The 22,250-nt window shown below is 35.5% G+C and overlaps 1 protein-coding gene across 1 annotated transcript; it reads right to left on the reverse strand.

Moving 5' to 3' along the window:
- Positions 1 to 10,059: 10,059 nt before the first annotated feature.
- LOC110450048 (protein AATF-like) lies at positions 10,060 to 22,205 on the reverse strand. Its single transcript, XM_021497281.1, has 14 exons — positions 22,051 to 22,205; positions 19,609 to 19,770; positions 18,541 to 18,739; positions 17,863 to 18,017; positions 17,512 to 17,595; positions 16,973 to 17,116; positions 16,288 to 16,399; positions 15,020 to 15,205; positions 14,144 to 14,252; positions 13,554 to 13,664; positions 11,748 to 11,884; positions 11,313 to 11,393; positions 10,455 to 10,526; positions 10,060 to 10,207 (listed from the first exon to the last, which is right to left on the reverse strand). Exons 1-14 carry the CDS (start codon positions 22,127 to 22,129, stop codon positions 10,126 to 10,128), a joined length of 1,713 nt encoding a protein of 570 aa, XP_021352956.1. The 5' UTR covers positions 22,130 to 22,205; the 3' UTR covers positions 10,060 to 10,125.
- Between the last annotated feature and the right edge of the window lie 45 nt (positions 22,206 to 22,250).

The following is a 22,250-nucleotide window of genomic DNA, read 5'->3' on the forward strand; positions in this document are numbered from 1 at the left end:
GTAACTCGTCGATAAAAGTAACATCATAATAAACCGAAGCACATCTATTATCCGAAGCATATCGATAATCTGGAATACATCGAATATTCGAAACAATTGACAATCCGGAAAATGTCGATAAACCGGAACACATCGATTATCCGGAATACATCGATAATCAGGAATACGTTAATAATACGGAAGTACACCGATAAACTGGAACTTGTCGATAATAAGGAACATCATAATAAACCGAAACACATCTATTATCCGAAGCACATCCATAATCTGAGATACATAGATAAAATGGAACACATCGAAAATCCGAACCACGTCACATCGATAATCCGGACCACGTCAATAATACGGAACAAGTAAATAATTTGGAACACGTCAATATTACAGGAAACTATGACCCACAGTTACAACAATAGCTAGACTGGAAAGGGAGATCGCGATATCGCCAGCAAAGTCGGAAGAAATTTGAGCACAGTTGTGTATTGCTGCGGTAACGATAAGTGCCTCGTGAATGGTGATTATAATACACAGGTTATGTTCTGTCTGGTACCGCAAAATGCGCGTACTGAGAAAATAAAGGCATTTTCATGATTCGTAATAGGGATGCTTAAAATCTATCGGAGATTCACTGCTCAGTCTCGTAAATCGGTTCTATTTCTCTTTAGAATTTCTATAAAGGCAGTTATATTTGAAAATGGGAGCTAGCGAAACAACGTTCGGCATAAAAAAAACACAGATATTCCCTGCAAACACGTTTTCACTAAAATACGTTTCCTTTTTTCGAAAACACCAGTCTCCAATACAGAGGTGTGCTTCAATACATAACATATAGATTGCAGGTTTGTCGTTCGATCAATACTTTAGTACTTTAGGACATCATATGACCTACTTTTTTGTCATCGAGAAGGACATATAATCGATATTTTAGGACATCATAATCTGTATGGACCTACATGCTAGTCATCTAGAATGTCACGTTAGCTTCCGTAGAGAAACATTTATGAAAAAAAGTTGACACAAGGCCAAGGGTGCTGTACTGGCGACGTCGAACGTCACAATAAACAAACGCCAGAGTATCTATGACTGCATCTTGAACAAAATAGATTATTTTAAAAATCTTAATACTGATAACAGTGATGTGGAAGAATTTCAGTTACCTACATTAGAGGAAAATTTGTATGACAATGTTTTAAATGGTCCAATAACTGAGACCGAGATAAGGAAATCTGTTAAAAATCTTAGTAATTTTAAAGCACGTGGAAACGATGAGATCCTGAATGAACATATATAATATTCATTAGATCCTTTTATAAATATATATGTCAAATTATTTAATACAATATTAGATACTGGTATAATACCTAAGTCATGGACTGTGGGGCTAATTAAACCAATAAACAAAAACAAGGGCGACATTAATCACCTTGATAACTATAGAGCAATAACTTTAGTATCGTGTTTGGGAAAACTTTTTACATCTATACTAAATGATAGATTGAGTCAATTATCTGATCAAATAAATCTTATTCGTGGAAGCCAAGCTGGCTTTAGGAAAGGTTATGCTACTTCAGAAAACATTTTTGTAATGCAAACACTTATATCAATGTATTTCTCCTATAATAAAAAGTTATATTGTTCATTCATTGACTTTAAAAAAGCCTTTGATACAGTGTGAAGGGTTGGACTTTGGGAAAAATGCTGAGAAGCAATATTAATGGCAAAATACTAAATGTAATATATTACTTATATACTGATACTAAGTCATGTGTAAAAATCGGAAACGAGCAGACTCAGTTTTTCACGTGCAATATCGGTTTAAAACAAGGAGAAAATTTATCGCCATTTCTATTTTCGATCTACTTGAATGATCTAGAGGAGTTCTTGTTTAATAATGAGGTGAAATGTCTCCAAGATATTGATAATCTTAGTCAAAATGGTATTGGAATGTACCTAAAATTGATTATTTTGTTATATGCGGATGACACTGTTGTACTGGCAGAATCGCCCGAGGTCTACAGAAAGCTTTAGATGTATTCGGCGATTATTGTAAAATACGGAAATTACATTTTAATACAAATATATCTAAAATAGTTGTCTTTTCGAAACGAAAATCGAAAATCAATAGTACATTTATGCTTTGGGGAGAAGAAATTGAAATTATAGATTCTTATCCCTACCTTGGGTTGTTGTTTAACTATACTGGAAACTTTGGTAATACGAAAAAGAAACTAGCTGATCAAGCCCAGAAAGCATTATTTTTGCTTTATATAAGAAAATCAGAAATATCAATTTACCAGTTGACCTACGGTTTGAACTTTTTGATACATTAATATTGCCGCATCAGAGATATGGGGATTCGAAAATATTACCCTCCTGGAAACGATACATCTGAAATTTATAAAAAAAAGTTCTCAATTGAAGAAAATCTACGCCTTATTATTTAGTATATCGAGAAACGGGACGTTTTCCTTTAGAAAATACTATTAAAAGTAGAATGATTTTATTTTGGTACAAACTAATAACAGAAAACGCTTAAATTTCGAGTCAGTTATATAATATTATACATGCAATACACGAAACGGGCGCATTTCACTCGAAGTGGCTAAATTTTATCAAAACTACACTAAATGATCTAGGGTTGACATATATCTGGACATCCCCAACAGGGACTACTCTAGAACGACAAAACCTTAAACATGTTGTAACACAAAAGCTTAATGACCAGTTTATTCAAAAGTGGTATGCCGATATAGAAAAAAGTATAAGAGGACCAAATTATCTATTATTTAAATCTAATTTTGGTTTTGAAAATTACTTAACTCAATTAAACAAGAGGGATCGTGTTGTGTTATGCAAATTTCGCTCGTCAAACTTGCCGCTGCCCCTGGAAACTAGCCGTTGGATGGGAATTCCTCGAGAGGAAAGAGAATGTACTTTGTGTAATAGAACTGAAACAGGAGATGAATTTCATTATTTGTTTAAATGTCAACAAGAATCCATACCCCAGATTAGGGAAAATGTATCCCAAAATATTATTACACGAACCCAAATGTCGAGAAAATGAAATGAATGTTCACAATATGTAACAAACGGTTAGTACATTTCTTGTAAAACTGCAAATAATTATAGAAAATAACAATTGAAATAAATCAGTATGTCAAAAATACTATACTTTGCATTATGGCAAATCTGAAGATAATTTGTTGTGAAAATTGTGTATTCAATACACAAGTATATGCAGTTACACTATTAACTACATAGAACATATTTTTTTTATGTATCTTTAATATAGTGTTGAATTTTTTCTAATGACTAGTAATGGAATGAGTGTGTGTATGTTGTATGGAAACATATGTACATCAAAAAAATGTTTGCTTTGATAATGATGATGATGATGATGATTGGTAATGGATGATGATGATGATGATGATTTTGATGATGATGATGATGTCTGAGTGTAATCTTGCTTTATCATACTTAAGAAATAATGCTGAATCTGACCATGAAATAATGATTAATCTGTCCATGAAATAATGATTAATCTGTCCATGAAATAATGCTGAATCTATCTATGAAATATTGCTGAATCTATCCATGAAATAATGCTGAATCTATCTATGAAATAATGCTGAATCAATGCTGAATCTGTCCATGAAATAATGCTGAATCTGACTATGAAATAATGATTAATCTGTCCATGAAATAATGATTAATCTGTCCATGAAATAATGCTGAATCTATCTATGAAATATTGCTGAATCTATCCATGAAATAATGCTGAATCTATCTATGAAATAATGCTGAATCAATGCTGAATCTGTCCATGAAATAATGCTGAATCTGTCTATGAAATAATGATTAATCTGTCCATGAAATAATGATTAATCTGTCCATGAAATAATGCTGAATCTATCTATGAAATATTGCTGAATCTATCCATGAAATAATGCTGAATCTATCTATGAAATAATGCTGAATCAATGCTGAATCTGTCCATGAAATAATGCTGAATCTGTCTATGAAATAATGATTAATCTGTCCATGAAATAATGATTAATCTGTCCATGAAATAATGCTGAATCTATCTATGAAATATTGCTGAATCTATCCATGAAATATTGCTGAATCTATCCATGAAATAATGCTGAATCTATCTATGAAATAATGCTGAATCAATGCTGAATCTGTCCATGAAATAATGCTGAATCTGTCCATGAAATAATGCTGAATTTGTCAATGAAATAATGCTGAATTTGTCAATGAAATAATGCCAATATTTTATCTTTCACACTCAACTCTAATCTGATTTGCGACTTAGAGTTTACAGTGGTTCTTCTCACTAGTAAAAAAATGAAACAAATCCTGCTCTCTGTTTGGTCAGTTCAGGGTGAAAACAACAAATAGTCCAAAATTTACGAGTTTGCGCCATGCCCTTGCTGGACGACGTCCCATTTTCGTCCATCGCATGTTTAATGTTGTTTCTTAGGTTTCAGTCTCCTTGTTTCGTTTTTGCTTCATTGAAGTGGTACATTTTGTTTCCTTTTCCGGCTAGTATTGTCATATTAATGGTTTATAATGGTGTTCCCCTTGTTAGTGTTGGCGCTTCCATGGTTCACATTTGTGTTCCCTTTTCTGGCGTTGGTGTCCGAACGTATTTTTTTATTGTCCCACTATCTCGTGTTAGCGGTCCAATAATTCATAATGTTCCCCTTTTTAGTGTTGAATGTTCCAATGGTTCAAATTATTGTCCCCCTATTCCAGTGTTGGCGTTCCAATGGTTCACATTGTTGTCCCTCTATTCCAGTGTTGGCGTTCCAATGGTTCACATTGTTGTCCCCTTATTCCATTGTTAGCGTTCCAATGGTTCACATTGTTGTCCCCTTATTCCATTGTTAGCGTTCCAATGGTTCACATTGTTGTCCCCCTATTCCCTTGTTGGCGTTCAAATGGTTCACATTGTTGTCCCCCTATTCCCTTGTTGGCGTTCCAATGGTTCACATTGTTGTCCCCCTATTCCAGTGTTAGCGTTCCAATGGTTCACATTGTTGTCCCCCTATTCCCTTGTTGGCGTTCCAATGGTTCACATTGTTGTCCCCCTACTCCCGTGTTGGCGTTCCAATGGTTCACATTGTTGTCCCCCTATTCCAGTGTTAGCGTTCCAATGGTTCACATTGTTGTCCCCCTATTCCCTTGTTGGCGTTCAAATGGTTCACATTGTTGTCCCCCTACTCCCGTGTTAGCGTTCCAATGGTTCATATTGTTGTCCCCCTATTCCGGTGTTAGCGTTCCAATGGTTCACATTGTTGTCCCCCTATTCCCGTGTTGGCGTTCAAATGGTTCACATTGTTGTCCCCCTACTCCCGTGTTAGCGTTCCAATGGTTCATATTGTTGTCCCCCTATTCCGGTGTTAGCGTTCCAATGGTTCACATTGTTGTCCCCCTATTCCCGTGTTGGCGTTCCAATGGTTCACATTGTTGTCCCCCTACTCCCGTGTTAGCGTTCCAATGGTTCATATTGTTGTCCCCCTATTCCGGTGTTAGCGTTCCAATGGTTCACATTGTTGTCCCCCTATTCCGGTGTTAGCGTTCCAATGGCTCCCTCATCCCACCCACCCGGTGGTGTTGGTGTCTCGGTTATCAATACTGTTGTTTTCTCTTTCAAGTGTTTTATTTCAGCGATACATATTGTTGTTCCTGTTTGTAGCTAGTGTTGTCATTTCAATGGTGTTGTATCCCAAAGATTTTGAAAAGTTTATATTGTTATTTCTGGTGTTCGTGTCCCAGTGGTGGTTGTGTACCAGTTTCATCCCCCCCCCCCCCCCCCCCCCCTTTCAAGTATTGTCGTTTCAATGGGTTTTTTCTGTTTTTGGTTTGCGTTTTAAAATTACTTAACTCAATTAAACAAGAGGGATCGTGTTGTGTTATGCAAATTTTGCTCGTCAAACTTGCCGCTGCCCCTGGAAACTGGCCGTTGGATGGGAATTCCTCGAGAGGAAAGAGAATGTACTTTGTGTAATAGAACTGAAACAGTATCGTTTCCCATTCTATGAACTGTCACAGTTGTCACACGAGTAAATGTGTGGGTTTCTTCTGGTGCGAATTAAATATAACCCATAGACATAGGTATACACACTGACAGTTTATTTGTTAATAATTATAATTCACACTCGTCAACGGAGACAGTTCCCTGAAATAAAAATACAATGTCTGAGTGTACATATACGGACACGTGTAAACGTATAACTATATCCACATATATATTAATACCATAAAGTATTTAATATTTAGTCATTACTTGTAAATTAATATTATATTATTATATTTTATTTCAGAAACTTACATAACATAATTACACCCTAATTTTAACCCTATGACATGATGTTATAAAACCTGACCAAGTGTACCCTAATTAAATTTAGAGCCTCAGATATTTGACGGCAATATAATTCAAATGCAATAAATTATAAAACCACAGTACTTTATTTAATAATTTGTTATAATAGAAGTAATAGTTTGTTTTATATTATTTTAAATTTAATGTAAGACTTACCTTGCACTGTGGCGGTAACGCACACAGGCAATTCACATGCGTCTGATCCAAGCCAATGGTTGGTATAGAGTGAATTAACTCACCTGGGTAGATCCCAGGGTGAGGCTTTTCACGTGCATGGACAGGGTCATAGGTCAAAGTGTCAATCAGCCAATACTTGCACCCACCTCTCATACGTCACAATTATAACACAGGTACATTACCTGACACAGACATATATATACGATTGTCAGTATCGTTTCCCATTCTATGAATTGTCACAGTGGTTGTCAGTATCGTTTCCCATTCTACGTATTGTCAGTGGTTGTCAGTATCGTTTCCAATTCTATGAATTGTCACAGTGGTTGTCAGTGTCGTTTCCCATTCTATGAATTGTCAGTGGTTGTCAGTATCGTTTCCCATTCTATGAATTGTCACAGTGGTTGTCAGTATCGTTTCACATTCTACGTATTGTCAGTGGTTGTCAGTATCGTTTCCAATTCTATGAATTGTCACAGTGGGTGTCAGTATCGTTTCCCATTCTATGAATTGTCCGTGGTTGTCAGTATCGTTTCCCATTCTATGAATTGTCAGTGGTTGTCATCATCGTTTCCCATTCTATAAATTGTCAGAGTGGTTGTCAATATCGTTTCCCATTCTATGAATTGTCAGTAATGTTTCCCATTCTATGAATTGTCAGTGGTTTTCAGTATCGTTTCCCATTCTCTGAATTGTCAGTATCGTTTCCCATTCTATGAATTGTCTCGGTGGTTGTCAGAGTTGTCTCCCTTCCCAACTACTCATCGGGCTTTGTCAAACATTTTCTTCATCATGTTGCAATTTTCTTATGGTTAAATTAATCACATCGTCTCTTTACTATTTCAAGTTAGCTCATCGTCTTTACTACAATAAAAATCTGCGATTTTTAGCTCACCTGGCACGAAGTGCCAAGTGAGCTTATGCCGTGGCGCGGCGTCCGTCGTCCGTCCGTCGTCCGGTGTCAATATTTTACTTTAACCGACTTCTTCTTAATAACCGAAAGGCCTAGGGTGTCAATATTTGGCCAGAAGCAAACTGGGATGAAGGGCTACAAAGTTTGTTTAAATTTATTACCTTCACCCATTTTCAAGGTCACAGGGGTCAAATATGTTAAAAACTTTAAACATCTTCTTGATAACCAAACTGCACAAGGAGATGATATTTGGCCAGTAGCATGCTTGGGTGAAGGGCTACAAAGTTTGTTCAAATGAATGACCTTCAATTATATTCAAGGTCACAGGGGTCAATTGTCTTAAAAAACATTTAAACAACTTCTTCTGAATAACCAAAATGCCAAGGGTGATGATATTTGGCCAGTAGCATGCTGAGATGAAGGGCTACAAAGTTTGTTCAAATGAATGACCTTCACTCATATTCAAGGTCACAGGGGTCAAATATGTTAAAAACTTTAAACAACTTCTTCTGAAAAACCAAACTGCCCAGGGAGATGATATTTGGCCAGTAGCATGCTTGAGTGAAGGGCTACCAAGTTTGTTCAAATGAATGACCTTCAATTATATTCAAGGTCACAGGGGTCAATTGTCTTAAAAAAACTTTTAAACAACTTCTTCTGAATAACCAAAATGCCCAGGGTGATGATATTTGGTCAGTAGCATGCTGAGATGAAGGCTACAAAGTTTGTTCAAATGAATGACCTTCACCCATATTCAAGGTCACAGGGGTCAAATATGTTAAAAACTTTAAACAACTTCTTCTCGATAACCAAACTGCCCAGGGTGGTGATATTTGGCCAGTAGCATGCTGAGATGAAGGGCTACAAAGTTTGTTCAAATGAATGACCTTCACCCATATTCAAGGTCACAGGGGTCAAATATGTTAAAAACTTTAAACAACTTCTTCTCAATAACCAAAATGCCCAGGGTGATGATATTTGGCCAGTAGCATGCTAAGATGAAGGGCTACAAAGTTTGTTCAAATGAATGACCTTCACCCATATTCAAGGTCACAGGGGTCAAATATGTTAAAAACTTTAAACAACTTCTTCTCAATAACCAAAATGCCCAGGGTGATGATATTTGGCCAGTAGCATGCTGAGATGAAGGGCTACAAAGTTTGTTCAAATGAATGACCTTCACCCATATTCAAGGTCACAGGGGTCAAATATGTTAAAAACTTTAAACATCTTCTTCTTGAAAACCAAACTGCCCAAGGAGATGATATTTGGCCAGTAGCATGCTTGGGTGAAGGGCTACCAAGTTTGTTCAAATGAATGACCTTCACCCATATGCAAATTCACAGGGGTCAAATATGTTAAAACCTTTAAACAACTTCTTCTGAATAACCAAAATGCCTAGGGTGCTGATATTTAGTCAGTAGCATACTAGGATCAAGGGCTACCTGTATGACCTTGAATCATATTCAAGGTCACAAGGAGCAAATATGTTCAAAATATTTAACCAACTTGTTCTGAATAATCAAAAGGCTCAGGATGTTGATATTTAGTCAGTAGCATGCTGGGATCAAGGACTACTATGTTTGTTAAAGTGAATGACTTTGACTTATATTTAAGGTCACAGGGGGTCAAATTTGTTTAAAATCTTTAAAAGACCTCTTCCGAATAACCATGGGTCCCAGGATGTTGATACTTTGCAAATTGCATCCTGAGATGAAAGGCTATAAAATTTGTTCGACTTTCAATCACAGGGGTGAAATGTTTTATAAAAAAATAACAGGGTCTTTTGAATGAATTTTAATCATAAATACTGATATTTTGCCTGTAGCTTTATTTTAGATCACTTTTAAGGTTACAAGTGTGAGATTTATACCAGGTGAGCGATGCAGGCCCATTGGGCCTCTTGTTTCATTTTGTGATTGAGGAATAACTTGTAACTATGTACTGCTGTTGACACCGGTCTTGTTTTAGCGTCTCTATTATTAATGCTTTTGCCTTTTCTTTTATTTAAGCATTTCAATCATACACGATACTTGGGGTAATCAAAATAATGTATCTAAGTGTACCACATTTATTTACACATCATTCCATAAAATACATTGTTTCACATTTTGTATTGGGGCGAAATCTTCATATAGTTGTCTCCCTTATTTGCGTCTCTTCGTTTTGGCGATTTCATTGATCCTAGTGTAGTATTCCTTCTATAGAACGCGACTCAATTACCTTTAGCGTTGCTTGTATTGGTACATTGATTTTTACAGCAATAGAATTTTGTGATTTTAGACACATCAGTTTAATTTAAAAATAAAAATCTGTGATTGTAGCTTTTCACATAAAAAGAAACTTGTGATTGTAGCTTTTCGTGACTGAGGAATGTATTTTCCAGTTTATGAATTCAATAACTCGTAGCTATATAGTGAACTGTTCCTCTTCTTCAAAATGCACATATGTCTGCTAAACCTAAAGTGTGAAAATTGCTGTGCATTTGTAATTTTAATAAATTTCTTAAAAATTGTTCCTCAAAATTAATCAAGGTTCGTCAATTAGAAAACACAGTCAAACACAAGAAATTACACAGGTATACGAGATATATTTTATTTATGTTGACTATATAACAATGAATGGGGGAAAACTACTGTCAAGTTGATCATTTCACAGCATTGCTGTTATCCGCCTCAGAAGGAGGTTGCTGGAATCTTTTTCCAAATAATGACTTGAAAAGGTCATCCCTGTGGAGTTGAAAAAAAGACAGTTTGATTATCAATTTTGATAATTGATCACTGTAAATCAAAGAGAAAATCAAGAAATGTTTTCTATTCATTAAGATAGAGAGAGAGAGAAAATTGTAGGTATTCTTTTTTATTCCTTTTAGAAACTATATTGAAATATTATATATCAAGTTAGAATATTTATTTTTGTAATATGCAAAGCTTTATGGTTTTTAATTGAAAGATATTGAAATACAAGCTGACGTACCTAGATTCATCTGTCCATAAACATCGGTCTTCAGGAGCCATGAAGTTAACAAGCTTCTTGTGTATTTCATACCTAAAAGGAAAATGATATCCATAATAATACAACAAATGGAATATGTTAGTTTAGCTTTTTCAGGGATAGGTAATTTCTGGGGTCTGTTCATTTATGTGGAACAACTGGTTTGTCTGTTCTTAAATGTAACATGTTTAGGTATAAATCCTAGTGGACCTGTAAATGTTTATGCAGGCCTTGCAAGACTTTGTCCCTGATTACTGGGTCCGGCCTTATTTCATAAACAAACAACTCTGGTCCAATTGTTCTAACCGTTTGGATCCCAATAAACAAAAGCGGCCCTGCAGTCACAGTTAACAAATACTTTCACACTTAATTAGTTTCTGAGATGTGTAATCTGGCTAATGTTTATGCAAAGTATTTCTAATTACAACTCTGGTCTATAAATGGTGTTTCTATTGACATGAACTTGAAAGTTGTAACTCAAGTATGTTTCAAAAACATCAATAAAATCTGTTTACAATTATATTGAGGCATAACGGTAATTAACAAGTAATACATTATCTGAATCTGACATACAGGCACAACATGACTTGTCGTGTTTGAAGGAGTTCTGGATTGTAGACAGTCTACTACACGTTGGCATTGTTTGAACCAAATTATTTGGTCGGTTTGGAAAAAAAATAAGTTTGGACAGAGTTTGGATTCTGCCTCTCAAGTCCAACTTTTAGAGAAATGTATTTCCTCAGTAACTTTGTTTACCGTAGTGTGCTGTATCCTTACCTGACCATTAGAGAAATGTATTTCCTCAGTAACTTTGTTTACCCTAGTGTGCTGTATCCTTACCTGGTTTTACGACCTTTGCTGGCTTTTGTATCAACATTCTTCTTTACCTTTTTCCTCATTTTCTGAATTTCTAACCAATGTCTGAAAATATAAATGAAGACAAATAAATTAAGTATAAATTAGTTTCAAACTGGACAAATGAAATCCTGCTGATTGTCTTTGTGCAGTTTTTTATGTAAGAAGATTAAATAAAAATCATGGCATATGGTAAACTATGTTCGAACATTTCAGTAACAACACTAAATGGAGACTCCTGAAACAAACGTATTTTCAACTTTTGCTATGAACAATATCACAAGATAGAACTTTTCCACTTTTCACTTCCAGGGCTACATGAAGTCACATCTATAAATGTAATGGTCCAAATGATTTCCAGACTCCACCATTCAAGCTTGACTTATTTATACCTTCAGAATTTTGTTTGCTTTACATTACCTGCTTAGAGCTACTGGGTTGTTGGTATCTGCAGCTTTTCGCTCTATCAATTCTCGTAATTGTTGGTGGTAATAGTCGCTATCATCAAATATCTCTTGATCATAGTTCTTCAGATTTTCCATGTCTGTTGAATTTTGCTGAAAATCAGGGATAGATATATTTGAGCCAAGTTTTTTTTAATTTTTCCACTTTGAATACAGAATTCCACTTTGAATATAGAACTTCATTCATAAATTCATAAAAATAAACTCGTTATATAAACACCTATATATGAAAGACGACTAATCACTGTCGATTTCCTAATTATATTAATAAAATATAATATGAGCATTTTAATTTTTCAAAAATGAAAATAATATATTTTACATTTTTTTTCCATCTTTTAAAGAATTACATCTCTCAAAATTTGAATCAGGGGGGTTTCTTAACACAGGTTAATTTCATAAAGAAATCACTTTACTGGAAAAAATTAAAAGTGGTCTCTTAAGGTGGCTCCACACATCGTCATCAGTGTCCATTTTCGTGACGTACTTCCGGAAAAGTACAGCACGCACTCAATTAACTCGATCGAAATGTGACTTTACACCATGTCGTCATTAATGTAACACCTGGTAAACAATAGTACATGTGCGTGATGATGATATGTCAACACCCCATATTTTTACCTGGAAATGTGTAATCACACGTACGTCAGAAATAAAACTTCCAATTCATAGACATAAACAGACTCACAGGAAGTCACTGACATGAGACCAGACGACCTCAAGAAGGTCATATATGAAACACATGGAATGCGGACTGATGTGGACCGACCACACATGTGCATACCACATGCTTACCTGAGTTCATAAGCTCAATGTCGTTATGAGTTTCGCACTGTCGATTAAATCGTTTTTACAAATGCAGTCTAGTTATTACTCTGTGAAAATAATATTTTGTGAACGGCATACCATGCGATAGCCCCTGGGCACATATGTACCTGACATGTAAATATACCATGTGTTAGTGGGCTGTGGACTGATGTCCAAAGTGTACATGACTGGGAGTAATTCGGTTCCATAAAAGAACAATAAATTGATAATTTTGATATCATTATTTTGATTTATTTCCATCATTTGTTGTATATGTAAACAGAGATAACTGTCATTGTGTAAATTGTATCCCTCTGCAAAAAGTTCTGATTTTTTTCAAGGAAGACAACTCTCACCCGGATCAAAGTGATTGTAAAAGTTAAAATAAATTAATTATAAAGCCATTGTGTATATTTTGTTCAGTTTCTCACTCTTTATGTATGAATCTTTGTGTCCTGTTTGCTTTTAGCTTGTAGATTAATTACTTTTATCCGTACAAATTCAATAAAAAACACTTTGTGTAACGTGTGTTATATATTTTACGATAAATAAAACATTTGTAGGGTTGATAAGCAATGCTTCTTTTCATTTTGTTGTTACTGTTCCGAACAATGCCACACACAAAAATAAACTGAAAATATTAAAATTGACGAAAATTCATTTTTTTGGTATTTTTTCCAAAGAAGTCCCCAAACTATTGGAATGCTTAGATTTCATAACATCAACTCTACATAGTCGCATAACCATTTTGTGAAAGTTTCAACGAATTTTGCTGGTTAATTGCGAAAGTGTGGAGCCTCCTTAACACATGTGATCTCTTAAGGGAGGGGGTCTCTTAACACCGGTTAATTTCATACAGAAATCATAACCATGGGAAACATTAAAAGTGGTCTCTTAGTCTCTTAATGGAGGTGTACGAATGAACAAGTTTGACTGTATTATGGATGTCACATACATTATCTGGTTTTGTCTCCTCCTGCTCCGTTTTCTCTACGGTTCCTAAGACCCTAAACACAGATCTCTTCAACTGTGTCCTTTTGATCAAACGTTCCTTGTCACCAAGAATCTGTATATGTTGAAGAAAAAGCGCAAATATTTCTTCAGAACATGTTGAAAAACCAATATATTCCACAAATTAATTGAAATAAGAACTGCATAAGACTTCCCTTTTTTCATTGCAAAGTTTTGTTACATGGCCAACTTCTAGATCTGATGTTGATAAATGCATTGTAGATACTGTACCAGTAATAAGTCAAGATTGGAAAATAAGACACATGTCAAATGATTAATATTTTAAATTCTGAAAATAGTTTTATTCAAATTACATACATGTATATGCATTCATAAGTAACAGCTTGCTGTAATAAGTCAATCAATTTCCTTTGTTGAAATATTTAAGATCATACAGTCAGCTTATTTTCAAAATATTTTTTAAAATTTCATTTCAGGGTGAATGAAGTATATTCCCATGGTAGAGGGGAGACAACCTCATGATAAACTTCAAATGTTATGCTAACATTCCAGGCAAAGGTTTTGTCCACTCACCTGTTCTATCTGCTTCAGTGCAGATTGGTCAAAACTTCTGAAGGACTTGCTGTTAACCTTTCCGCTGACCAGACGGGTACGATCATACCATTTCTGTATTGCGGTGTTTCTGTTGGAGAAAATAATTCAAACAAAATTCATCAACAACATGAATTTATTCAATATGTTCTTTGCCCAACCTTCCTTCAGTTGTATCTAAAGCAAAATTAAGGGGATGTTGTTGTTTATATGAAAATCAAGCCATTCGGATTGATATGTCTCGCTTGCGGCCGCTTTGACCATCAATGCACATGTCAAGTTTAGTTTTTCTAGCACTTATAATTTCAGAGAAACTAACTTAAATGCAACAAGAGTACCGCGGGGCAGAACGATGTATGCCCGTCGAATGCCACATAGTGTTATATACTTTCTTACATTGAAATAAGATCTGCATCATTCTAAGAGTAGTTAGCTGACATGCTGTAAAAAAAGTAGGTGAAAATCTCCGGACAAAAAATAAAATACTGAAATGAACAAAGGGCAATAACTTTTGGAAAAATTGTTGAATCAAAATTCTTGGATGGAGACGCTGACAAAGTCAATGGACCATGAAAAATAGGCTGCATCCAGTATTTGATGCATGGGTTGAGGTGTAATACCTTAGATGCATCTATGGTCAAAGTTTGGTTGGTGTAGCACTTATACTTTCAGTAAAACTAACTAAAATGCAAAAACTTAATGTTGACGGCGCCACCGTCGCCGGAAAAGCACCACCTTGGTCTCTCTTCTGCTACTTGTGGCGGCGAGACAAAAACTAGTGTAATTCTCAAGTGTTTTGTCTGCAGTAGGACAGGGATTCCTAAACAAATAGTTTGGTTAAATTTCACATTCTCTTACCTAAACCTGAGAAAATCTTTGTGCCTCTTTGTCAGGGTCTCTGAGTATTCGTCCAGTGTATGTTTGCGTTTGACTCCTGTTTTTTGTATCAGAGACTTAAGGTCTTCCTCAGCCTCCTCTGTCTCCGACTCGCTGGTGATCTCCTCGTCATTATCACCTCCCCCAGATCTCTTCTCCTTGGAAGACCTGTACCAGATGACAAAGATACCATCAAATTTCAGTGTTATATACTGAAGTAATTAAAGTTATTTTGTATACCTGGCTACTTTTTGGCACAGTCAAACTTTTGTCCTTTACCTGGGCGTCTTCGTTTATGTGGAACAACTGGTTTGTCTGTTTTTAAATGTAACATTTTCGGTATTAACCCTTTCACCACTGAAGACCATAATGGACTCATTCAGATCAATGTGTGGTCAAGTCTACTTAAGTTACATAGGGGTGAAAGGGTTAATCCTGGTGGTGGACCTGTAAATGTTCAGGCCTTGCAAGGCTTTGTCAAGGCTTACCTGAAACCATCATCAGATTTGAACATCTCTGGTCCAACCGTTTGGATCTCAATATTAAACAAAAGCAGTCCTGGTAACATCAATATGCAATCAGTGTTGCCTTTCACATGTAATGACTAGTATAGTTAGCAAACTGTGTACTCCTATCATTACGGAAGTTAATTACAGCAAACGTTACCTGGTATGCAAGATTTGAAATTTCCCCCCCCCCCCCCCTCCCTTGATTGATGTAATTGACCAAATCAGAAAAATCAAAATCTATCTTATTCTTTAGACATTAGAAAATAAATTGTGTATTTCTGACTATTCCGATTTCTGAGACCACCTGTGTTAAGAGACCATTTATTGACCTCCTTATAGTGGCCCATTAACACAGGTTTAAATGTATCTTGTTCTTTACCTTATTTATCTGTCAGATAAAAACCAACCTGATAAAAAGCCACTCCATATCTATTGCAATATTGTAAAAATTCCATTAAATGCTACTTCATTGTCCTTTAATAAGCCCATCCCCTACTTTAAGTTAGTAATTGTGAAATGCAGGATAAATATGGCATGCTACACTTTGTATAATGTTCTTTTTGCTTCGTTTTTCCTCATAAGTTTTAAAATCTTCAAGCTAAATCTTCAAGCTAAATCTTCTTTCACTGGAGTGTTTTTAAAGTCACCTTTCTGGTAGGTAACTGTTCGTGATCCCCATCATCCAAAATGACCTTTCCCCTTTCCAGAAACATTTGTTTTTATATAAAAGATGTGACTTACTTCGTTGAGGCATCTGTTCCAGTGGCGATGTGTCGTGTCTCAGTGTTCTGAAGTAGGAGGACTGTCTGGAGCTGCAACAGTTTGTCCAAGAGGTTCTGCAGACTTGCCTGGGCTGTGGTAAGGATAAATATAGTAGCGATATTAAATTTCCTATCATATATGCATTGTAAAGTTGCTCATGGAACTGATATATTACACTGTGAAAGTGGGACTGGAAATATATATCCAAACTATGGAAAATTAGTTACTACTAGACAATATATGCAATACACGAGTGCCCCAGCTTACATTTCCTAAATGAGCATTAGTATTTTCTAATGCCAGTGACAAACTCCAAAACCTTCGATTTAGGACTTTGAAATGCGAACTGATTCTGTGTATTATTGAAATCAACCGTTTTGTTAAGTTTCATACCAATCTGATAGTAGCTTAGGATGGCAGAACAATGAGAAACATTCTCTATTTATAGCATTAGTTACCTTGACATTTGTATTAAGATCCTTATAATGTAATTCTGAACATTTGCTTAAAGTTGAATACAAATTAAATCAAGGATGAAGGCACTAGAGTTATGACAATTGAATTTGTGATGTTCACTTGGGCAACGCTTTATGTCTCAATACCTACCCAATTTTCATGACAGGGCATATATATATAACAAACATGACCTTAACTAGATTTTCACCTGTTAATGATGTCTGTGTAAAGTTGTCTCCCCTTTCGGAATGGTCCTCAAATGTCCCCCAGGTGTCAGGTTGGGGGAGTTGATTGACCAATCCAACAACTTTCTGAACTTTTATTCTATTTTCAAGTAGAGAATCCCACACACCTGAAAATACAGTTGAATTTCTTTTCAAAATATTTATTTGTTGTTGGATTCATTTCAAATTTGTTTAAATGACTGTCCACATTTCTTCACTGCTAGATAATTTGTATTCCTCAAGATTATCAATAACCTTCAAAAAATGCATTTTCATCTGAGTAAAGACTTGATTCGTAAATGATTCAGATTTTTTGTTTTTCTTCAATCTAAACAATATATTTTGTAAGTGTGGACATCGTTGAAGAGTCCACATCCACCAAGTATTCATGATTGTATTGGAAATAATCACAATTAATCATGTGACTGATGATTGACCAATAATGGACCATATTATATGAAAAGAAATATATATGATGGTGGGCTAAATACATAACAACAAACATATTTGACTGCTTCCATACCTAGTTGGGATTTGGCAGCATTGCCCTTCTCTACTTCAAGGTCGGTATCTGCTTTTGAAAATTTTGTAATCTCTCCTTCATTGTCTATAATACAAAACAAATCATGAAGTTACGATTCAGACAACATAAAAGATACCTTTTTCAAAGAGGTCCATAGATGCAATATGGATCATATAATGATAAGTAAACAACTCATTACCTCCACATGTTTTCAATAAAAAAAGTGACAGTAAAATATGAATGCATTTTTTCTGAATTTTTAAAGGTTAATTGATCCTAATGCCCATTTTACATAAGGATATTTAAAACTCAGTATTTTAAAGTCCTTTCTCATCTGTTTCCTTTTATTACCATTTAAACTTTCTTCCATATCTTCTTCATCACTGTAACCTTCATTTTCTTCACTATCGTCGTCTTCATCATCTTCATCACTCTCATCTTCTCCCTCTTCACCATCATCTTCATCCATGTCTGCATACTTACTGAAGTCTCCGTCATCAGCAAAACTATTGTCAACATAGTGAGTAAGAAGTATACTTAGTGGAATATCAGCTTACAAGAGAAGTTACCAGTTAAAATCTGCTGTCCAAAAACAATCTTGAGAGATTTGTAAGTGTTAAACAAAAATGTATTTTTGCCTTTCGCATGCAGCTTATTTTAATTGTTCTGTAGAAGAATTTATTATAAATATCCTGTTTACTGATGTCATATATGTAACCTGAGCTATTTCAAAGACCTTTGACCTTAAGGTGAAGGTCGTTGACCTTATTACAGAACACAGTTGATGATGCTGGCATATTTCAAATTTCATCAAGACAACTTACAGAGTTTAACAGGAATCTTTTACTGAAATCTGAAAACTTCTTAAATTTTTGACCTTGAGGAAGACACTAAGAATGGTTGGTGTCTAGAATGAGTTTTAATGAGGACAAGGAAAAATAAGTAGTGTAGCAATAACAATATGATATTAGGATACATATTTCCAAAGCACCAAAATTGTGATTGACTAACAAAATAATCCTCTGATACCTGAATGATGACTTTGGACTCTGGGTAGCTAGAGTAAGTTTATTCTGGAAGGATTTTATGTCCTCATCATCTTCATCATCCTCATCATTATTTTCGGATTCTGATTCTGAATCCAAATTACCATCCTCCATTTCATTGTCTTCAACTTCAAAATCTTCCTCATTCTCATCATCTGACTCCAGTTCATCATCACTTTCACCTGAAGGAAACATTACGATGCTCAAAGAATTGTTTATTTTCCTTTGCGCCCCGATGTAGTACCATACCTAAATTTTATAGGTAGGTAGTTGAGGTTATTTAGTGTGAAATGTTTCTTTAGTTATTGTCAGCTTCCATTATTTTCAATAAGGAGTAATTAGAAAATCTTCTGGAATAAAAATTGTCTAAACTAGATTTGGGAGTAAAAATAAAATGAATTCAAATTCAGAATTCACAAGAAATATAAAATGACTTTGCTAATTAGAGAGGTAAATCTATAAATAAAATGAAGAATATTTACTTTCTGGCCATAGTCAATTAAAAATTGTTCAAGATAAAGATCACAACATGTCATGTTTCAAAAATGAAAAGAAACCCGTCATTGAAATGTTTTATTTGGGAAAATCATCTAGTGTCACTGTTGCAAGTTTGAGTTAAAATATATATCCCAGCCTCTTGAGTTGTATAAACAAGCCATTTGGATTAATATGTCTCGCCTATGCCCCTCTTTGACAATCAATGCACATAACAGAGAAACTAACTTAAACGCAAAAACTTAATGTGGAAGGAGATGCTGACAAAGTCAATGGTCCATGAAAGGTAGGCCACATCCAGCATTTGATTCATGGGTTAAGATGTACTACCTAAGTTGCATCTATGGTCCAAGTTTTGTTGATGTAGCACTTATACTTTCAGAGAAACTAGCCTAAACGCAAAAACTTAATGTTGAAGCCGTCGCCGGCATACCTAAGTCTCACTTCCACTTCGTGGCGGCGAGACAAAAATGTATTCTAAATCTTTTCAAATAGTTTAAAACCCTTGTTAAGATTTTCAATCAACATGAATACTAATGGAAATTGAATTTCTTACCAAATTGTGAAAGTTTGTTCCTAGATGTTTTCTTTCCAGCATACTTTTCACCCAAATCAGCTGTTGTTAATGCTGCCTTCTTACGGAGGGTTGAGACTTGGCTAGCTTCCTCAGCATCCTCCTCATCCTCCACAGACTTGCTGACAAGTTTGGCATTGGTATCTTCAAAAGATTAAAAATAAATTTGTTAAAATGCAGTCCATACTATACCACTTCCTCTTTATACCTTTCTGGTGATAAAACAGCAAAGGTAATTTCAAAAGTACTTAATTCTTTAAAAGTTTTAGATGTACATTAAAACATATATAGCCCTGTCTGTTAATTACCATGCCCTGTACATGTCAATGTGTTGCAGGAGGGGACAATAAGTAGTGATCACAAAGGTAGCAAATGACTAATCAAACATACTGATCGGGACCGAAAAACTTAAACTGAATAGATTATATTTATTTAGCAGAATTCTGGACCACCTCTTTTTGTTGATTAGTTACTCAATGTAATTTGCATAACCTACAAATGGTGTCACTCAGATGGAAAATTTTGAATTAAAAACCGAGGACTCGACCGACGAAATTAAAAACCGAGGACTCGACTGACGAAATGTATCAGCTGTTGGTGATAATAAAGGCAGTTTTAGATCAATAAATAATCCATTCATCAATATAGATGAGGTTTGTGTTGTGTTATAGTGGATTTTTGTTGTCAGCACCTCATAACTTAGTGATACCAAATGGTGTCAGAGAATTCCATGTTTTCATATAGTAGTGCACTCTGGCCTCACACCAGACATCTATCTGTCAAAATGTTTAAGTCTGTATATAGTAGTGCACTCTGGCCTCACACCAGACAACTATCTGTCAAAATGTTTAAGTCTGTATATAGTAGTGCCCTCTGGCCTCCCACCAGACATCTATCCGTCAAAATGTCCAAGTCTGTATACAGTAGTGCACTCTGGCCTCACAGCAGACATCTATCTGTCAAAATGTCCAAGTCTGTATACAGTAGTGCACTCTGGCCTCACAGCAGACATCTATCTGTCAAAATGTCCAAGTCTGTATACAGTAGTGCACTCTGGCCTCACAGCAGACATCTATCTGTCAAAATCTCTAAGTCTGTATATAGTAGTGCGCTCTGGCCTCACACCAGACATCTATCTGTCAAAATGTCCAAGTCTGTATATAGTAGTGCACTCTGGCCCCACACCAGACATCTATCTGTCAAAATGTCTAAGTATGTATATAGTAGTGCGCTCTGGCCCCACACCAGACATCTATCTGTCAAAATGTCTAAGTATGGTGTCACTGTCAGGGTCAGAGGAAATGCAGGCTACCTAGTGGGATGTAATACCTAAACATGTTAATAAATTAACATGTTCTGGAACTTAATTATTTATTAGTAAAGTGATATGAGATACCTTTATATATTATATATGTTCCAGAACCATAGCATGTGTGTGTATCATTTATGGAGGTTTGGGAAGGGGAGGGATGAAAATCCATTTAAGAGTCTGGGTTTGAATTGATTAAGGAGTAAATATACTTTGTAAACAAGAAGCATGCTGAAGGTAAGGGAATGTGTGTGGTAATCAAACATCCACTTAACACCCCTAGCACCTTCAGATACCAAAATGACGGCCACATACTCGAGGAAGTAGAAGAGAACGGACCGTTCGATGAAGAAATGGATTCTATTAAAATACACGCTTACAACAAAATAAATATGCATTTAAATGATGAATTATGGTGTTTTGTTTCAGAATCATGTGTTGTTTGGTAATCTTGGATAATGCTTCCATGCGTTATTGTGTCGTATCCGATGTGTGATTTTTCGGCTATAACGGATCAGTGTTTCATCTGCGCACGCGTATGCATTCGCATAGCATCGTTCCATTTGCATTCACGATTTCGAATTTCTACATATGTTTTGAGAGTTGACACATGTATTGGAGTTATATTTAAAGTGTATTCGTTGCAAAGGCTCCAATTAATAATTAGATGTGATCAGTAACCTCTGAAAGTGTGTTTTGAGACGTACCATCTAACTTGAATCGTGAGTGAGAGGCCTGCCAAAGGGCGTGATCCGTTATAGCCGTACTGATCCGCTATAGCCGACAAAACGGTAGGTCTTGTTTTCCTTATTTCGTTGTGTATATTTGATTTTATGAAGATCTTTTTGGTACCACTGGAGAGGTAATTAAATGTTCTTTCTGAAAATATATGATGTCGTTTTGCAAAAATCGTGTGTAGCAATTATATGCAAAGTGATCCGCTACTGCTGTAACAACTGTATTATACAGATACAGACCCCCCCCCCGATTCCCGGAAAGACACGTGTGTTACATGTGGAGCAAAAATGTATCATTTACATATTAAAAGAACTAGCTTCCGATTTGTAAACTCGATCACTAACAAACAAACGGTTGCTAGATGTCCATATGCATACCATCTTCATTATCTTCGGGATCTTGGAAAACAGGAGCTGGATTTGTCAAAAGAGCAAGTGCTTCCCTGAGGGCTGCCATCTTGATTTCCTTAAAATATATAGCAAGAAAGTTTCGTATAACACAAATCTTATAATAATTAACAGGAAGAAACGATCTCTCATTGTTCGTAAAGCAACATTATAATACGCGATATATAAAA

This window comes from Mizuhopecten yessoensis, unplaced genomic scaffold (assembly GCF_002113885.1).
Source record: "Mizuhopecten yessoensis strain PY_sf001 unplaced genomic scaffold, ASM211388v2 scaffold4947, whole genome shotgun sequence".
In the NCBI taxonomy this organism is placed as follows: Eukaryota; Metazoa; Mollusca; class Bivalvia; order Pectinida; family Pectinidae; genus Mizuhopecten; species Mizuhopecten yessoensis.

Excerpts from the sequence above, each read along its gene's own strand:
- LOC110450048 (XM_021497281.1), bottom strand. The coding sequence starts at position 22,129 with ATGGCAGCCCTCAGGGAAGCACTTGCTCTTTTGACAAATCCAGCTCCT. Across the intron at positions 18,740-19,608 it reads GAACAAACTTTCACAATTTG|GTGAAAGTGATGATGAACTG; the intron begins GTAAGAAATTCA and ends TGTTTCCTTCAG. Across the intron at positions 17,596-17,862 it reads TATGGAAGAAAGTTTAAATG|ACAATGAAGGAGAGATTACA; the intron begins GTAATAAAAGGA and ends TTTGTATTATAG.